General features: G+C 50.7%; 1 protein-coding gene across 1 annotated transcript in view; it reads right to left on the minus strand.

Moving 5' to 3' along the window:
- The window catches only part of CDH26 (cadherin 26), a gene marked incomplete at both ends in the record, with an annotated part of 39,335 nt that overhangs the window by 3,469 nt on the left and 16,202 nt on the right, over positions 1 to 19,664 (minus strand). Inside the window, 15 exon segments of the mRNA XM_080814720.1 lie at positions 1,099 to 1,180; positions 2,446 to 2,523; positions 5,204 to 5,322; positions 6,014 to 6,241; positions 7,545 to 7,784; positions 9,021 to 9,163; positions 12,189 to 12,195; positions 12,198 to 12,426; positions 12,430 to 12,456; positions 13,709 to 13,842; positions 13,845 to 13,893; positions 15,701 to 15,714; positions 15,717 to 15,828; positions 16,022 to 16,188; positions 17,939 to 18,086. Of these exon segments, the coding sequence (XP_080670846.1) occupies positions 1,099 to 1,180; positions 2,446 to 2,523; positions 5,204 to 5,322; positions 6,014 to 6,241; positions 7,545 to 7,784; positions 9,021 to 9,163; positions 12,189 to 12,195; positions 12,198 to 12,426; positions 12,430 to 12,456; positions 13,709 to 13,842; positions 13,845 to 13,893; positions 15,701 to 15,714; positions 15,717 to 15,828; positions 16,022 to 16,188; positions 17,939 to 18,086 (1,777 nt within the window).

The following is a 19,664-nucleotide window of genomic DNA, read 5'->3' on the forward strand; positions in this document are numbered from 1 at the left end:
GAATTATTTCAGAAAAAAATCATTTTACTTTTTAAAGATTTTGTTTTATTTTACGTTTTAAAGTAGGACCCACAGCCAACGTAGGGACTGAACACGGTCCTGAGATCAAGAGTCACAGGCATTCCCGGCAGAGTCAGCCAGGCATCCCCCAGAAAAATCATCTTTCATAGCATAGCGATAGTTCTAGAATTCGTGCAAAGAGTGTATGAAGACATGATGCAGGAGGGTGTCGGGGCTCAGGGTCGCCCACGGCACCAAGTGGACCTCCTGGGCTTTCGCAACCAAAGACGGGACTGGAATGCGGAGCCAAAGCGGCGTGCTTATAACCTTACAGATGACCCAGACACCCTCAGCTGGACACGGAAAACATGTATTTATTTGTGGGCGTTCTAAAAAGCATCATATGTGATCAGGACTGTCAAATAACATTTTAACCACCAACAATAACCTTAGCTAGTTAGAGAAATGAGGTTTCCATTGACTGGTATTTGTTCCACTGGTATCACAGAATCTTCTAGAAGGGCCACCCCTCGAGGGAACCAACTGTCAATCATTAGGGGGCTTACGGCAAGAGGAAGTGAACGTCCGTAATGTGCTGGGGTCCCTGAGACCAAGTACTCCTGGTCCAGTGCTCTCGCTGCCGGTGGTAGCGTGTCCTGTAGATCCCGGGGGAGATGCTCGCTTACTCAGAAGATAACGCGTGTGCGTCCTTCCTCCCCTCTCCCTTGCTCTACGCTCCTCTGCCCATAGACGCTGGTGCTATGACCAGAGGGAGAATGCGAGGGGAAGAGGGGAGGCGGGGAGATGCACGAGGAGACTCTTGAAACAAAGCGCGTGGCCAGCGGTGACCGTAGGAGGGGACTCCAGCGTCCCCCCGCGATACTGTCGAAGCCTGAGCACGGGGGAGCGCGTGCGTGAGACCAGGCCAGTGGCGCAGACAAATGAAGGCGGGGGCTGTTGGCCATTTCTGCTTTGGGCGTCCTAGTTTATGAGGCCTTTGGATAACGAAGCAGAATTTCAAAGAGAATAAAGCAGACAGGGGATCGTAACCGCGGCGGAAGAGACTTCAGGCTTTGAGCAGGTTTTAAAACGGGTTACCCGACGAGGCACGGCCGCCTTCACTTCGGGAGGTGTGCGCGTGGCGGCGCCGGTGCCCGGGAACCACGGGGGCAGTTTCTGCCTGCGGGACGCGGCGAAGGGAGCAGACACACGGAGAGACGGGAACCAGAGGCCCTGGTCTCGTCCCCCGCAGATGCAGATGGAGAAAGCCGACTGCCCTCCCCCAGGGGCTCTGGCGAAGTGTCCGCGGGATGGTCCTTGCAGGGTGCACACCCCCAGGGCACACTCCGTAAAGCAGAGCTGTCCTCAGGCTTACAGGGAGCTACTGCTCTGGCCTCTGGAGGCCTCTGGAGGGAGCACCGCCAGCCCAGCGCACAGTGTCCGAGCGCGGGAAAGAAAGGGCAGTCCTCCCCCGGGAGCACGGATTGTTGGGCGGAATGCCTGCCGGACCTGCCCCTGCTCACCCCCAGCCAGGCAGCTGCTCGGTAATTTATGGCAGCCCTGGATTACGTCGCTGTTTTCCGCAGTGGGCTCATCTACCCCGTAGAGAAGGGAAGGCTTAACCAGTTTGAGAACACAGGCTTAAATGACATTAAATTGCATGGTGAGAAAATGACTCCCCTTCTGACTCCTCATCCACAGGCTGGTGGCATGCGGGGCCGGGGGTGTGGGAACCAGCACGGCTTTCCTATCTCTGCCTCCCTCCGGGACCCTGAGCCTGCAGCAGGCGGCTTCCTCCACCCAGAGTTACTGGGCTTTATTTCTCTCGTGTCCATTTTTCTCTTCCCTCTCTGCTCTTCATACCAGTGAAACTTTTTCTTTTTTTTTCAAGATTTTATTTATTTATTTGACAGACAGAGATGACAAGCAGGCAGAGAGGCAGGCAGAGAGAGAGGGGGAAGCAGGATCCCCGCTGAGCAGAAAGCCCGATGCGGGGCTCAATCCCAGGACCCCGGGATCATGACCTGAGCCGAAGGCAGAGGCTTTAACCCACTGAGCCACCCAGGTGCCCCGAAACTGTTTTTTTGTTTGTTTGTTTGTTTGCTGTTGAAATACAGAATGCCTTATTTAAAGAAATGTACTTTATTTGGACCAAGGTTGATTTTGAGAAAGAAATACGGTAAAAAGTACACTAGCACGGTGGCATAGCACGAGGCAGAAAGTCACGACAGTGACCAGCCAGACTGAAATTGGGGCACGGGGGCATCCGATGCTGTTGACCTTTTGGGGTGCATGGAGTCACGGGGCTTTGCAGGTGAGGCTGGGTGCAGGCAGGCACGGAGCAGCCTTGCCCAAGGACCTCGTGCATATTGGGAGGTCGCTGTTCGCTGCCGTGGGAACGCCCCGCAAAGCCATATCTCCGTCTAGCAAACAGGCCGTGCTCACCTTAGTGCCCAGCTTGGCCCCGGCCTCAGCTGCGTTGAGCACCAGGACTGGCACCTGGTCCCTGACATCTGGCCTTCCCTGTGGGACACACACGGAAAGAAATATGACAACATTGAAATCACAGAGCAGGAATGAAAGCAGAGACCAAGAAATGACATCCCAAACACGTCTCCCCACCATCACAGAGAACGTCCAGACCCGGGAAAATACACCCATTCTGCCCAGAATCTGGACTCCTTTGGAATTGCTGGTCAGGAGGTGGAGTTTCTTGTTCCGTGTCTCGTGGCCCGTGATGGGGAAAAGACCCCGGTCTTGAGAGGGTCTCAGAATCTACGGCTCATCATCTCCCGAGGCTGGGGCGACGCTCTCACAGTCCCCAGGGTCGGGCGGTGCTGTACACTGTCTTGTTCATTCTTCAGTCGACACACATCCCCAAGGACCCAAGCGTTGCTGGGGCTGGGTTCCTCTTCTCGGAGGGGGCGTCTATGCGGTCTTGCGGACACGACAAAGTGGTGGGATCAGCAACAGCATCTTGGAGGAGGTGAGTCCTACCACAAGCGCAGAACGCCCCTGAGCGTGCGTGTGTGCGTGGAGTGTTCACGTGAGATGGATGACTGCAGAGGCGTGTACACTTTGAAATGGCCTCACCTACCAGTGGCTGCGAAGACATAAACTAGTAAGTACCATTAATAACACTAATATCGGCAGCCACTTTCACTGAGTGCCTGGCAATGCCCTCGCCTGTGCTAAAGTTTTCATATTAATTGATTAAATTGTCCAATAAACCTGAGAGAGAGAGCACGCGCGATATTAACCTCTTTACATGTGAAAACCAAGGGTTCATTAGCTTCTGTGTCTGATAAGCCACAGTTTTGGAGTCCAAACCCAGGTTTGCTGGATCCCAGGCCTCAGCACCCCAAAGATATGATGGTAGAAGCAGGGACACATTCTGAGCTGCGAGTAGGAGACAAAGGGACAACATCTTGGGACAAGGAGGGGACACGGGAAGTCTCTCTCATCCCCTCACAGCTGGTCCTTGACCAGCACCATCTTGCCGCCAGAGGCCCCCCAGCCTGCCTGTCCCCCGCCCTGCAAGGACCAGGCTTCCCTTCCACACCCTCTGCTTTTCTAGCAGCTTCCTCCGCCCCAGGACACGGCCAGTGGGCGCCTGGCTGACGAGAACAGCTCCGGGCATCATCACCACCTCTTCTGCTGCAGCTGTGCCCACGGACGCTGCTCGGGGAGGCCACGTCCCCACCGGACTGCTCCAAGCTCGGCTGCCTCAGCCACGGCCCCACACGGGAGGCTGAGCTCAGCCCGGGCCCGGGAGCCTTGTCCCTGTCCCTGGATGACTGAGCACCCGAGCAGAGTGAAGCTTCCCAGGGCTCGCGGAGCGCGGCTGTTTGTCCAGACGGTCTGTCCAGACGGTCTCCTCAGAACGACACAAACAAATCAGAACAGTGAAGTGCGGCTGTCGCTGCGGGGGTGGGGATTCTTCTGGGGGTCCAGCAGTTTGGAGAGTTTGGAGCGTACCTCCTGCCTCCTCGACCCCACACCGGGAAGGGCTCCACGCAGGCCTGCGTGGGCGCACAGGCACGCACGCCCCTACCGTGTCCCAAGGCTGTCCCTTCCCTTCCGTCACGCCAGGAAGAAAGAGAAAACGCAAGAAGGACCTGAGGGTCTCGGTGCAGCCCGGCTCCTCCCAACTGCAGGCGCTCTCTAGAATATCTCCCTGTCTGCCTACTCCGGCCCAACGCCAAAGTCAACTGCACTGTCTCTTCTCAAAGGCATCTTAGAACATGTCTCGTCCTTCCGGGAGAAAATCGTGGCTGGCGATCTAAGGCAGCAGCAAGGTGAGCCCCTGCATCCTCCGCGCAGGAAAGACGGTGCTCCCTTTGGACATTTCTTTGGCTTTCAGTGTTAGACCAGCTACGCTTGGTTCCGGCTCACGGTGCCCTCCCCTGGCTGCCCGGCTGACCCCAGCCCAGGGCTGCCGTGAGGACACGCGGCAGGGTCAGCGTCCGCAGGAGCGGCTTGAAAGCCATCAGTTACCCGCTGACCACCTTGTGTCCGGGGGAGGGCGGGAGCTTTCCCGGGCGCGTGGTCTTTGGTGCACAGCCCATCTGTCGGTTGAGTTTTATCCTCTCTGGGTGGCAGGGGAGGATGTGGCGGTGAGGGTCTCCCTCAACGAGCTGCAGCTAATGGGCAGCGGAGTCCGGGTCTCGTCCCCGCCAGACCAGCGAGCTCTGTGCCCAGCCTCCGCCGGGCAAGGGAGGTAGGGTGGGCTCCGCGTTTCCTTAGTGAGCCTGACATGCTTCCATCTAGAGCCAGTCCGCTGGCGGACCCCATCTCCTCCTAAGCAAGGCTTCCCCACCGTAGCACTCTGGGCACATTGGGCCAGACCCTTCTCTGTGGTGAGGCCGTCCTGGGCACAGGGGGGCGCTCGGCAGCTCCCTGGGCCTCTCTGCTTCCACTAGAAGCCAAAGCCATGTCTTCCCACCCCAACCAAGCCACCACCAAAACAGTCTCTAGACGTTGCCAAACATCCCCTGGGCGGGGGCAGAATCACCCCCTCATTATGACCTAAAATAATAATTCAATTTAGCTGAGTTGGACAGTTTTCATGGGAATCTTTTTCCCATTTGCTACTTGAATATGAGTGAGTGTGAGGAAGTGACGGGGGCTCGGCAGGTGGGAAAACACGCCTGGGGATGACGGACATCACCGTCCGGAAACACGACACGCTAGTTCCCACTACCTGCGCTGAAATGGGTTTGTTCTCGTCATTATACGTGATCAGAGTCTGCTGGCCTTCCTTGGAGCCTCTGGGCCTGACTTCGGACACAAAACAGCATCGCGGCAGGCACAGCAGAGCGGCTACAATGGGACGGAGCGGGAAAATGAGCCGGGCACCTCGTGCTCAATAGAGGTTGGAACAGGACCTCGTTCTGATGACTCGGAGCTCAGCCATGAACAGACAAGGTCAACTGGGTGGTGGTCATCTCCGTAGCTATGTGATAGTGAGGGTTGGGGCACACGTCAGTGCCGGGTAACTATTGGTTGAATTGATCAATACCACGTGACCAATAAAATCCTATCGTTTATTTGAGAACCGAGCTTCCTCATTCGTGGCCTCCAAGCCCATCGCTGCCCCCCCCCCATTTCTGCGAACCACAGTGTTCATTCGTGGGGCTCATTCAAGGGACGTCCCTTGCGCACCCAGACCCAGCTCTGCTAGAACACAGGCTTAGCTGGCATCTCCCTCAGTTACAAAAGCCAGTTTATTATTATTATTGTTATTATTTTCCTGGGTCGGTTCGTTCATTCATTCTTTCAGTAAACTGCTGCCTACTAAATTCCTAGAAGCTGCTTTCGCCAGGCAGGCAGCGTGTCCGACCAGGTTGGGGACGTCTGATCTGAGTCTGAGACTCTGGTGAGCCGAGGGGTCATTCTCAAGGTATCCCACTGATCTCTGCCATGTTTTGCTCCCTGCCCCAGAGGACTGTGCACTGCTGGGAGGCTGGGGAGAAGAGCCGCCTCCCCAGGACAGGCCCTGCAGACCACTGACCTGCCAGCATGACGAGCGAGGCACAGGCTGGGGCCAGGGCGCCCATGAGGAGCCCGGTTCCTGTGACCACAACTGAGGGTTCCACACACGTGCCTCTGCGGGGACAGGAACAGACCCTTACGTGGACAGTCTGCTTCTGGGAACGTCCCTGTTTGTCTCTGATGAACAGTGGCACTGAGTAATTACCGGGCGGGAGGCTTCTCAGCATTAACAGTTCGACGGACCGACCTGCAGAAGGGAAGTGGACGCTGCTCCTTTGCTTATATCTACACAACAGAGATCGACTAAGTCCCTCCCGTGCGCCGCGGCTCTGTACAGAAGTTCGCTGAGTTCAAAGTTGGAGGGACAAGGTGCCACCACCACCCTCACTGCTGCCTGAGACCAGCTCCCCGTCCAGGGGTTCTCAAGACCGTGCTCAGGTTTGGAAGTGCTCTAGAAGGACCGTAGGACTCACTGAAGGCTGTGCAGTCCCAGTTATGATCCAACACAGCAACAGGATATGGATTAAAACTGGCCAAGGGAAGAAGCACGTGGGGCAGAATCCAGAGAAGCACCAGACTCCGAGCTCTCCGTTCTCCGGCAGAGTCGGGACGGGGCACCTCCCACGTCAGTAAGTGACCACATGCGTGGAGCACTGCCAGCCCGGGAAGCTCCCCTGAGCCGTGTGTGCAGGGTCTTCAACCAGACTCGGTCGTGTGACTCTGCTTGGCCATCCAACGGCTGACCTCGGTCCCCAGTGTTGCTGGAGATCAGCGGAGGCCCACGTGACCCAGAGCCCCCACCCTAAATCACGTCTGTATCTGATGGGCACAAGCCCAAAGTAAACAAAGGCATTCCTTTCAGGCAAGACATCCCAAAGGCCTAGAGCTCATCTTCCAGAAGCCGAGGGCAAAGGCCAGAGCTCATTTGGGGCAAAGTTCAATGGTTTACTACACACTCCGGGTCTGGGAACTGTAAACATGAGCTCACAGTTTCATCTACAAAATAGGGTACATTCTACGGACACACTGATAGAGGCTCCAAGGAGAATGTTGACAGCAGATACCCGTGGCTGCTCCTGGAAACAGCACCCCAGGTCTTCTTTGGGAGAGCCCCTAGTTCCTGACCTCTCAGCCCATGCAGGTCAGGAGATGCGAAGCCCAGAGCCCAACAAGAACCAGCCAATCAGCATATCTGCCTTCCCAACCCCAGCCCACAATTACTGGTGGGGCAGCTGACCGAAGCCACACAGTGATATAAATACCCTTGCCAAGCACTCGGGTGAGTCCCGGGGACTCCCAGCAGCCACCTGCCACCCAGAGGAGAGCCTGCCTGGGAATGAAGGGACCCAGGGAAAGGCAGAGCCACAGAACAAACATCTTCCAGGAACGTCCCTCGAGCACAGACCCGGCTGTGCTAGAACACAGGCTTGGCTTAGCTGGCATCTTCCTCAGTTACAAAAGCCAACTTTTTATTATTATTATTACTTTCCTGGGTTGGTTAGAGTCAGGTTATTTTCAGTGCTTTATCCCCAACCAATACAAATACTCACCCCGATTTTCCCCCAGTTTCCATGTGTCTCTTGCACTTTCCCACGAATTGTCCAATTCAAACGTAAAGGGGTCGGCATAGGGCTCCGGGTCGGCATCCTCGGCCTGGAGAAGGAGGATCTCATTCAGTGCAGACTCACAGACCTCCACGTATCGAGAACGGGGATGGAGAGCGGGGGCGTTGTCGTTGGCGTCAGACAGGAAAAGCCGCAGGGTCCCCGTCCCGGTCTGTGGCGGGAGGCCTGGACACGGAGTTCCAGGAGGGGTTGCTTGTTAATTTACAGAGACCTCTGGATGTGCACATACCCCCGGAGAATGGGCAGTGTCATCCTCCCAGGAAAGGAGTCATTGCACTGAAACCACTTCCCTTTCAAGGTCATAGACGCTCCTCTAGGTGCTTGCTCTGTTCTCCTGCTTTTCTGAAAATTCAGAGTACCTGGGAAGGGTACATTAGCAAAACACTTGCCACCTCAGATCATTTGTAGAACCAGGTAGAAAATGGAATCATTCGTTTTTCCCAGTGAGTCATGCCAGATGTAAAGAAGGGAGTGGGGCAGGAGTGAAATGGGTGTGACATGATGATGGAGATGTTCGGCCTTTGGCTGTGTCCCTATCCGAGTCCCGGTTGTCACCAGACACGACAGTCTTGCAATGTGTTAACCATTAGGGAACACTGGGCAGTGGGTACTCTGGACCCACCACGTTGTTCCTTCAGCTCCCTGGAAGATGGACCCCCCCACCTTGCTGTCTCCCCACCTCAGACTGATTAGGAACACAGACTTAACATCTTCCTAACCAACATTCTGCTACGACATCATGCAACATCTGCAATATCATCTACATACATCTACGTACAACATCTACACACATCATCTACAACCTCATACAAATGGGACATACACCTACATTTCCCTTAACACCTGGGCTTGAACTCAGAGACTTCCTTAAACACAATTATTAAAGTTATTTGAGAGTTGCTGTTTATTCAACTCTGTCCTTGGGCAGGTTTCAAAGTCCAGCCTTAGGAGATCATAGAGAAAACTGTTGTAACCCGCTCAGAGCGCTGCACACCCTGGTTTATGACAAATTTGTCCCACGCAGTCACATTTACCAGAGCCGATAAGCCATTCCAAGTACAGGGAAACTGTGCTAAACATTTACCACACACACCAGCTTTGAGGAAGAGCTACAGAGTTGTTTTATGGAGGGATGAAACAGACATCGGGTCTGCTGGCGGCTTCCTCGCTGGCTAAATCGTCTCTTCTGAATGCATCCCGCCCCCCTCCCCACGGCACTGGTCCTTGGTTTGCCATTTCAAAAATTATCACGAAGAGTAGTTGCCAGGATGGATGCATGGTGCTAAAAAGTATTTTATTTATTTTTCCTAGTTGTGCGGAGAGCCTCTCACTAGTGTTATTTCCCCTCAGGAAGCAAGGAAACACACGTCCCCCCTTCCCTAATTTTGGATAATCACTTACCATCGTCAACAGCCTGTACGATGATTGTGTAAAAGCTGTCATTTACGTAAGGGGATTCTCGGTCGATTTGCTGCGTGGTGGTAACTGTTCCTGAGAGCTCATCAACGGTCACCCAACTGGCCGGGTCGTAAGCCAGTTTGTACCTTATAGAAGGAAACACATGCAACTTTTAAAATTAAAAGTGACATCAAAAGGCAAATCGAAATGTATCACAGCAGACACAGATCCTATCACAACTAAAATGGGAAATCGTAAGTGGACTCGTACAGAATTTGTCTTTTGCGACCGGCTGATTTCACTTAGCACAATGCCTGCAGGTTCATCCCCGCTGTGGTGTACCGAAGACCGTCCTCGCTTTTCAGGGCTGAATAACATTCTGTCACACGTATATACCACGCTGGGCTTATCTGTTCATCCTTTGGTGGACGCTTGGGTGGCTTTGGCATTTTAGCTATCGTGAATAATGCAGCTAGAACAGGGGCGTACAACTATCTCTCTGAGCCTCTGCTTTCACTTCTTTGGGCGTGTCCATACCCAGCAGTGGACACGATGGATCTTAGGGTGTCCTACCTTGAATTTTTTTGAGGAACTACTGTACTGTTTCCCACAGTGGCTGCACCAACTTATATCCCTGCCAACCATGCACAATGGTTCCAGCCTCTCCACATCCTTGCCCACACTTGATTTCCGGTTTTTTGGTAGTCACCATCCTAAATGGGTGTGAGCTGGACTTTGATTTGCATTTCCCTGCTGCCTAGTGATGTTGCGCATCTCTCATGTGCTGGTTGGAGAAGCATCTGTTCAAGTCCTGTGTCCGCTTTTAGATCAGGTTGCTGGTGCTCCTCTGGTGTTGCGTTTCAGGAGTTCTCAATACCTTCTGGAATTAGCCCCTTCTCACTTATAGGACTTGCAAATATATTCTCCCATCCTGTGCGTTGCCTTTGTACTCCATAATAGTGCCTTTTCATGCACAAAATGTTTTGATTTTCATGAGGTCCAATTTGACATTTTTGTCCTTTGTTGTCTGTCTTTGGTGCCACATCCAAGAACTCATTGCCAAGCCCAGTGTCATGACGCCATTGCCCTGTGCTTCCTTCAAATGGTTTAATGTTTTTGGTCTTACTGTTGGATCCATTTTGAGTTCATATTTGCATATGGTGTCAGGTGACCTGTTTGTGTATTTGGATCTTCAAGTGAATCTCTAGCAGAAGTCATGGACTGGAATGTATAAAGTTCTGCCAGTCTCTGTCTTTTGATTAAAGAGTTTAATCCATTTACGTATGAAGTAATTCTGGCAGTGAGCCGTTCATCACTCTTCTCCTTTCTTGTTAGGTGTTCTGTCTCCTTACTGGCATTTCCATTTCGTTCACACACCATTTCGGGGCTTTCTCCGTGTCCTCCTTTAGGTCTTTGAGCATTTTTAAGGCTGTTGTTTGAAAGCCTCCGTCTAACCGATCTGCCATCAGGTATTTTTCAGGGACGGTTTCTGACGATCTATTGTTTTTCCTTTGAATGGGCCTCACTTTCCTGTTTCATTGTGTGCCTTGTGTTTTTTTTTTTCCTTGAACACTAGGCATTTGGCTCTAACGTGGGACCTCTGGGGATCAGATTCTCCCCCTTCCCAGGGTTTTTTGTTTTTCCTTATTGTTTTTATTTATTTTATTTTTGTTTGTTCATTGGACCATCACAGGATGTCTCTGTGCTGAGGATCAGCCTCTCAACTTAATGTCCTCTCAGGCCTTTCCTGACCCTTTCCTGGGCACACTGGCCACTCTCTGATTTTCCTCATACATGTGGTTGTTGTGGAATGTCCAAGACTTCAATGTCTGGCCCCTGAAATAGGAAAAAGCAAGCAAGGAAGAGGGGAGAATGATGGCATCTGTCCATCCAATCCCCTGGAGCCACTTCAGCTGGTGGGGGAGGGGGTCTGCCACGTTGGGGGAGGGGCGAAGCCCATGGCTGCCTTCCTCTTTGCAGCAGACAGCAAGCAGTGCACAGATCCCTGGTATTTCGGGGACAGAGGGTTTTTGCCCACTCTGGCTCCTGCAAACTACGTTGGGCCATTCCAGGAACAGGTGCACAGCTGCCGGCCACCAGCTGAGGGTAGGGATACATCACTGCTATTGTGCTCAGAACCATAATTGACCAAAATTAACTGCAATTTACCACCCAAGCGTTTCTCTGACAGCTGCAAGCTTTCAACAGACTCCAGAGTTCCAAACTAGGTACGTGAGACAGATTCTTCTGGTGCAGTGGTCTGGGTGGAGAGACAGTCCTGGTGCTTCCCACTCCACCATCTTCCTAGGGATTATGGCAAGTCTATGGCAAAACACTGAGCAACCTAAGTGTGTGCCCTCAGGTGAGCAGGTGAGCACAGTACGGGCTGTGCAGACCACAGAATATTATTCAGTCTTGAAAAGGAAAGAAGGTCTGCATCTGCAGCACACGACCACGTGGACGAGCCTGGAGGACGCCATGCTCAGTGAAATACGCGATCACAGAAAGACAAATACGGTACGATTCACTTCTGCAAAGCACTTCGAGTAATCAGATCCACAAAGACAGAAACGAGCATGGTGGTTACTTATGTCTGGGGAAGAGAAATGAGGAGGGGGGTCTTGTTTAATGCGGAGGACAGTTTCAGTTTTATAATACCAAGAAGTTCTGAAGACAGATGGTGGGGATGATTGCACAACATGAATGTGCTTAATGCCCCTGAACTATACACTTAAAAATGGCTAGAATGGTAAACTTTGTGTTAAATATATTTTACCACAATTAAATTTAAAAAAAAAAAAGAAAGAAAACAAAATTTCTGTTGCCCAGAAGCCAGAGGGCTGCCCTTTGGTAAAAAGGGACCTAGAAACACATAAATTATTTTAGTAGAAGGAAACCGTATAAAAGCGATGTGTGCTAAGTGCGAGGGGACATGAATGCGTGCACTCCTCTGTGGGCCGGGGGGGGGGGGGGGAGTGATCCGAGGCAGCTGCAGGGGGAAGGAGGCTCTGCACGTGGGCCAGCGGGCCTCCTCCTGGTGGCTTCTGCTGTTTTCATAACTGGTGGCGTCAACCTCACCCGCCCGCCACAGGGCAGGCGTCCAACAGGAACTCCCGCAGGTACCTGGCTGGTTCTGTTTAAACGACCCCCTCCCCGTTCCTCTCTTCTCACCTTATCGGGCGGCCGCCCTGTCTGGATCTGTAGCCCTGAAAACTCCCAGCTGAATTCCAGGCCCGGCGCCGTCGACCTCGCTGACGCTGACGCTCCGGGGGTGAAAGGCTGGCGGGCCGTTGGCGTCCGTCACCTGCACGCTCACAGTGGCGCTGGCCGCCACCCCCCCGGGCCCCCGGACTCGGCCCCCCTCGCAGGGGAAGAGCAGCTCCTCGTTCTCCACGGCGATGACGAGGCTTCATGCAGGGCGCGTTTCATAATCCAAGGGCTGTGGGACCCAGAGACAGGGTTTCGGGAGCACCTGCTGCTTCCCTGGGGAGGACGCTCCGCATGGGGCCGCGCGCGCACCCCAGCGTGTGGCTTTGCATTTCATGTATTATTGACGCTGTCTTTGGTAATGATCAAAAGGCAGTTGCCGGCCCAATTTCAAATCACTTACAGAGTTCTGTTTTTTGGGTTTTTATTTTCCTCCCCCTCTCTGGGTTGAAAAGAGCCACCATCCATCAGAGAGTAATGAAAAATGCAACAAAAACCATAACCTAATGAAACATTAATGTGGCAACTCAGCTGCAAAAAAAGAAAAAAAAACCACAGGAGCTTAAGGAAATACAGAAATTAATGATCACAGTTGCTCAGGGTGCAAAGTGGACAGTGGCTTAAAAGGACTGAACAGCTAGGAATATGTGAGATATTCCGTCCCGGCATCTGGCACGGAGCTCCCCAGAGCCTGGCTGTTCACAGCACGGCTGGGGCCCACAGGCGTCGCCCAGCACCCTGTTCCTGCGACAGGCAGGAGCCCAGGCCCCACCCTTGACCCTCTGACCCAGGCCTGTCTTTGAACCTGATCCCCGGGTTGACTCGCCCACCCGACCCAGGAGCACCGGTCACTCCAGGGTCTAGCTGAGAGCAGTGGAGTGACGACCTTGGTCAGAACCCCTCCTCCAGCTGTGTGACTTCGTGAAAACAACCCAACCTCTCTGGGCTTTGGTTCCTTGTCGATGAAAGGAGAAAATACTACTTTTCTGTAGGGCCAATTTGTCCTTAGGCACACCAGGTGAAGTGCCAGGAGCCCACAGGACTTGTAGGGGCCCATGTACACCTTGGAATGGCTTTTAGACTCCGAAGGAAAAACATGAACTCTCAGGATGAGAGAAAATGTCTTAAAAATTTTTACTTTAATCTACATAAATCTATTTTGCCTACATAATTCTATATATAAATCCATTTTTCCTCAAACAGAAAAAAATTAAATGTTGAAGAACTTGGCACCATGTAAAAGTAATTTTCAGTATTGGTATTATTTTTGTGGGAGGAGCCACGAAGGCAGAAGGGCCAAGGGCCTGGGGCAGCTGGCGGTCCTGACCCAGCCTGCCCTCCTCACTGGGCGCCACTGGATACACAACACACCCCAGCTCACGTGCTTGGCACCCAGCAGGCGGCCCCCAGCGCCAGCTCCCACCTCGCTCCCGGGACTCCTGCGAAGAGAGCCCCGGCACCGGCCCCAGCCCCGACGGCCTTACCTTGATCACATTTAAAATCCCTTCATTGGTCTCGGGGTCCGTCAGAATGTTAAAATGTCCCTCTTCGTTGCCATTCAGTATGTGAAATCTTACTCTCCAGGCTGACGTACAGGGCAAGTCCCCATCTCGGACGGGAGACGTGACACACTCGGGCTTGTGCGGCCTTCGGAAATGTGAATCCTGTGCTGGGGGAGGCGACCGTCGTGCCCGTGCCGTGGAGGCAGAGACACACAGTTGAAAAAGAAAGCAGGAAAGAGAACGTAAGCCCTCCGCCCAGGAACGTGGAAATGTTACTTCCCTTGCTCTGGAACTTGACCTCGAGCGATCGCAAGCTCGACCTGATCCCACCCACCCCACGAGCCTCTCTTCCTTCTCCCGGTGACTCGTGTCTACAGCTGAGCAGCTTTCAAACTCCTCTGAACTCCAACTCGATGCGCTGTTTTCCCAAGAATCTTTAACATCATAACGGACGTCCAAGTTTATGCTGCTAAAAAACCTAGCTCTTCTCGAATAGAACTCCTATGGTGGCTCAGATGAGGACAATCGTTTTTCTAACATATGTAGATCTGTAGTTTGTTAGTGCTCTCGGTGACGAGATAATTTCTCGTCGACACGTACGTGGAAACAGGCTTATTTTCCCAACCCTTGGTCTTGAGGGTGGAGCTTTTTACTAAGCCAGAGAAGGATTTCAAAACAAGGTTCAATATGTTCTAGTTATTCTGTACTGTTTGGCAAAGTGTTTTCATTTGAAAACATTTCAGCTCTTCTGTATAATTTTTTTAAGATTTTTTTTTTTAAAGTAAGCTCCACACCCAGAATGGAGCCCAGTGTGAGGCTCGAACTCACGACCCCGAGATCAAGATGTGAGCTGAGATTATGAGTTGGACACTTAACCGACTGAGCCACCGAGGCACCCCGTGGGTATACAGATTTAAAATTTTTTTCTTCAAGTGACACTTTTTGAAAATAATTGTTCGTAGCATTTATCAATATTCAACAAAGGCTCCAACGTGCCAGATTCTATCTTAGGTGTGGGAGCGGGATCCACAAAACGCCATCCCCAGGGAGCAGATGAGTGTGTGTGTGTGTGTGTGTGTGTGTGTGCGTGTGCGTGCGCGTTGGGTAGGGACTGTAGGTGGGGTGTTGTGTTGGGGATTGAACTCGGTTGTTGGGAAAGGTCTCACTGAGAGAGGTCAGGAGAAAGAAGTAAAATGGATATTTTTCTTTTAAAAAATGCAAATGAAAGAGCAAAAAACATGAACTAGGAAACCAGTCCTGAGCGTTTTTAGCAATCTTGCCGACCTGAAGGGATGCGGCATTTCCAAATGATCCGCAGCGATGGGTTCCAGTGCTTTCAAGCACGGGGACTGGCAGCGTGGGAAATCCCGCGTGGAGCCCTATATAAACATCTTCCCTATTCCAGAACTCCAGATGTTGTATGAAAAGCTCAGGTCTAGCTTCTCACCCCAGCGGCGAGCCTGCCCTCCAGGGGATGCTGGGCAATGGCAGCAGACATTTGGGGCTCTCATGACTGGGAGGTGCCCCTGGCATCTAGTGGGCAGAGGTCAGGGCTGCTGCCCAACATCCTGCAGAGCACCGGGCAGCAGACCCTGACCCAGCGACAACGAACTCCCCGTCCCTGGGCAGTAGTGCGGACCTGAGAGACCTCCCTGCCGCGCGAGCCCGGAGTCCCTCTCTCCCCGGTGCCCGGCGTCCCCGTCTGTAAGACCCACATCACGTGCGAGTCCCAGCAATGCCAGACGAAGGCGCGCACGTGAGCGATCCGAGCACAGTACTCGGCTCAAAACAGTAAAAGGACACGTGAGCTCGCAAGTCTGTCACTCAATGACTCTCCATCAGGACGGGGGACGCCTCCCTCTAGTGTGAGTGATCCTGGAGAGCGACGTGTATCCTGGGGGCTACGGAGGATTCCCTCAGCGGAGCTGAGCCGGGGACTCGGGGTCAGGGTGTCAGGCCGCCCAGGTGCCTTACGTTCTCCGGGGTGGACGTGGCCGGTGGTTGTTGCCTTCTTGCACGTTCACATGCACCGTGGCCGTGGATGTCAACGGAGGTTCTCCCAGATCCTTCGCTCCAACGAGCAGCGTAAACCGCGGAGCAGTCTAGGTGGGAAGGACAAGACGGTCAAGCCCTCCACACAGCAAAGGGAGGTATTAATAAAGTAATAATGTATTATCGCAAATTCAATAGCAAGGCCAGCCACAGGGGGTTTCCCGCTACAAACATAAATCTTAAGTCTGGGCTCCGAGATCAAGAACACACCTCATTTTTTCAAAATAATAAATTCCACATAACCTCATAATCTAAGCATCCTGACAGCTGCATTTCTCCGCCAATAGGGTCAGTCTGGAAGCCGCTTTCTTTCGGTGATGGCGTTTGAGAGATAAGGAAGTCAAGGACTTGAGAGTTTGGAGTATTTTCTTCATCCAAATCAACTGTTAACATCTTGAAGATAGGTTGACCTGGAAAGAATTGTTTTAACGTTTACTATCGACCAAAAGCAGCCTGACAAACCAATGGAATGATGATTCTTTGCTAAATGGCATTGAGACATCCACCAGAATGGATTAAATATTTAAATATAAAATCAAACTGTGGACATGCTATAAAAAAAATAAAGAGGGATATTCGAAGAGTCAAAAGAACTTTCTCTTTTTTTTAAGATTTTATTTATTTACTTGAGAGAGAGCGCGCGGGAGGGGGAGAAGCAGACCCCTGCTGAGCAGAAAGCCCAACATGGGACTCAGACGCAGGACCCTGGGATCATGACCCGAGCCAAAGACAGATGCTTAACCGACTGAGCCACCCAGGCGCCCCTAAGTAGTCACGAGAACTTTCTAATCATGATTGCAAATGCAGAAGACGTAAAGGAGAGCACTGACAGAGCACACAGATTTTTAAGTGTGTGCCAAAAAGAACTATGTAGACGAAATTTAGAAAGAAATGATAAACCAGGAAAACATATTTAAAATATATATGGCAGACATAAACATTTTTAATACCGAATGAGGTTAAAATCAAGAAGAAAAATGAGAAGCACACAAACAGAAATGGACAAAGAAAGGAACCATGTATCTGTTCGATACACAGAAGTGGACAAACGTGCGAGCATTTAATGATCAAAGACGAGCCCTGCGCCAGGTGCCCTCAGATGTTGCCGGTGGGTGAGGAAAACGGAACCCTTCAACTGTGCGCGCAGTCAGAACCAGCCACTCTACTCTTCTAAATTATGACCAGTGAGTAATGCTTCAGTGGACACAGATTTAGCTCAAAGATGTTCACTGAAGCATATTCCGTGAAGATAACAAAAAGTGGAAATAGCGCATAAATGTCTAACAATAGGAGATTAGTTAAAAAACCTTAAGCACATCCATGAAATAAAATATTACATAATCGGATGCTGAGGGGGTACACGGTTAGGTTACAAACAGTAAATTTGCCCGTTTAGAAAAGAAACTTCATAACGATACAAGTATGAAAAAACACCTGCACATTTGTAAATATTTCATATATACTCATATACATTTTGTACTCTGATAAAGATGAAAAATGCATATGTAATTATATCTAAAATTGGAGAATATATACACATAGATAAATACATAGTGTGTGTACACGCACACACATATAAAATTCAAAGAAAAATACTGAAAGAATATAAACTAAGACGTGGATGGTACTTACCTCTAATTGGAAGTTTAAATATACTTTCTAGTTCTGTCTTAATTTCTTGGAATTTTTCCAAATTTTCTGAAGCCTATTTTGTGAAATAAATAATGCTTTTCTGTTATGAAAGTAGATGCACATTCTAGTGAGACTGGTTTGGGTTTAAAGACTCACAGACTCTGCAGCTCAGAAACTTGAGATGTCATCTCATTGCCATTTTCCAGGAGAGAAGTTTACAGAGCTATCCAGGAAAGCACCGTTCCACTCTGCCTTTCTCCCTCAGTGCATCTGACTTATTTGAGACTGGCCTTCACATAGCAGCTCTTGCAACAGACACAATTTCCATCTCATTTTATTGCCAATACAAAATGACACCTACAGACCTCCAAGCATTCTGCTCAAAACCAGAGCCTGCCACCCTCGGTCTGTGAACAGTAACATTTCTTCCTAAGGACAAGGAGGATCGGGCACCACACCAGCATCGAAGCAGGGGGACCAGAGAGGACCCGCGGGGAGAGGAAGCCCTTGCGCCCCGGTCTCGCTCACCTGCCATGTGGTTCTCCTTAACACTGTTGTTGAATTCCTTCTCAGGAAACTGGGGTGCATGATCGTTCACATCATGGATCCTAATGTTGAAAACCAAGGAATTATCCGAGAGCTTTCTTGTAAAGCGATCCACGGCGTCAAAGTAAACCTGGGAAGCAGAGAGCGGAGTTGATGTTGTGGGATCATTTACTCGACGGCACGATACACGTCAATGTCCTCGCATGTTCTGCGCCCTCTCCCGCAGGAGCTGCAAAGTTTCTGGGGGCAGAGACCTCCTTGCTGTCCTTCACCACATGACCCCAGGGACTGAGCACAGTGCTGGCACGGACGAGGCACTCAGTAAATACTAGTTATGATCGGGTTCTAATCTCAGTCTTTCTACCCGGGTAAACACAGCCACCTTGTTCAGGAGCCTCAGTTTCTGCTGTTGGTGCCGTCATGAGAAATACAGACACTGACCAATACTGCGGAGACGCCGTGGAGAGCAGACATTAGAACTTCTGGGACAAGGGAACTGAAAGTAACCAGCCCAGCTGTTGACATATTGTGGGTTCTGGAGTGGTTAGTGATGTCACTTCTGTGCTTGTAGAAGGAGGGTCCACTCGTCTCCACTTCTCATGCCATGAGAAGTCTTTCCTCTCAAAAGATCTCAAAGCTATACTATGGGCTTCTCACTGCGGTTTCTTAAGAACTTTAAAAAAAAAAAAAAAAGGAGCAAATTGGGACGCTTAAGTGGCTCAGTCGGTTAGGCATCAGACTCTTGATTTCGGCTTGGGTCACGATCTCAGGGTCAAGGGACCCAGCCCTGTGTGGGTCTCTGTGCACAGCTGGGAGTCTGCTTGGGATTCTCTCTATGCCCCTCCTGTCTCTCTGTCTCTTTGTCTCTCTCTCTAAAATAAATAGATAAATCTTTTTAAAAGGAGCAAATTAGACTCAAACAGAAAGAATGAAATAATAAAGATAAACACAAGATATCAGTAAGATTCAGAATAGCAAAACAAAGTCAATACACCCAAAAGCTGGTTGCCTTCCCATATACAGTTTGGTATCAGCTTGTTGAGATCGATGCAAAGGTCTACTAGTCTTTCAATTGGTCTAGAAAACTTAGAGATAAATTTGGGAAGAATTATGCCTTTAATAGTCAATCTTTCTGGGGCGCCTGGGTGGCTCAGGGGGTTAAAGCCTCTGCCTTCGGCTCGGGTCATGATCCCAGGGTCCTGGGATCGAGCCCCGTGTTGGGCTCTCTGCTCAGCGGGGAGCCTGCTTCCTCCTCTCTCTCTCTCTGCCTGCCTCTCCGTCTACTTGTGATCTCTATCAAATAAATAAAATCTTAAAAAAAAAGAATGTTTTAAATAATACTCAATCTTTCAATCCATAAATACAGTCTGTTTTTTCATTCAACTTGGTCTTCCTTGGTTTCTTTTCATTTGTGTTTTATAGCTTTGAGTAAACAGATCCTACACAGATTTTAGATTTATGTCTAAGCACTTCATTTGTTTTGGTGATATTATAAATGATACTGGTTTTAAAACATTGACTTCCAATTATTTGTCACTGGTATACACAAATACAATTGATTTTTATATATTAACTTTATTTCCTGGGACCTTGCTAAAATTGATTTTCAAATGTTAAAAATGGGCAAAGGATTTGAACAAATATCTTTTCCTCCAACGATATACAGATGGCAAATAATTCCTCATTCCACTGGCGATTTCTTACAAAA

The sequence above is a fragment of the Martes martes genome (genome assembly GCF_963455335.1).
Source record: "Martes martes genome assembly, chromosome: 9".
In the NCBI taxonomy this organism is placed as follows: Eukaryota; Metazoa; Chordata; class Mammalia; order Carnivora; family Mustelidae; genus Martes; species Martes martes.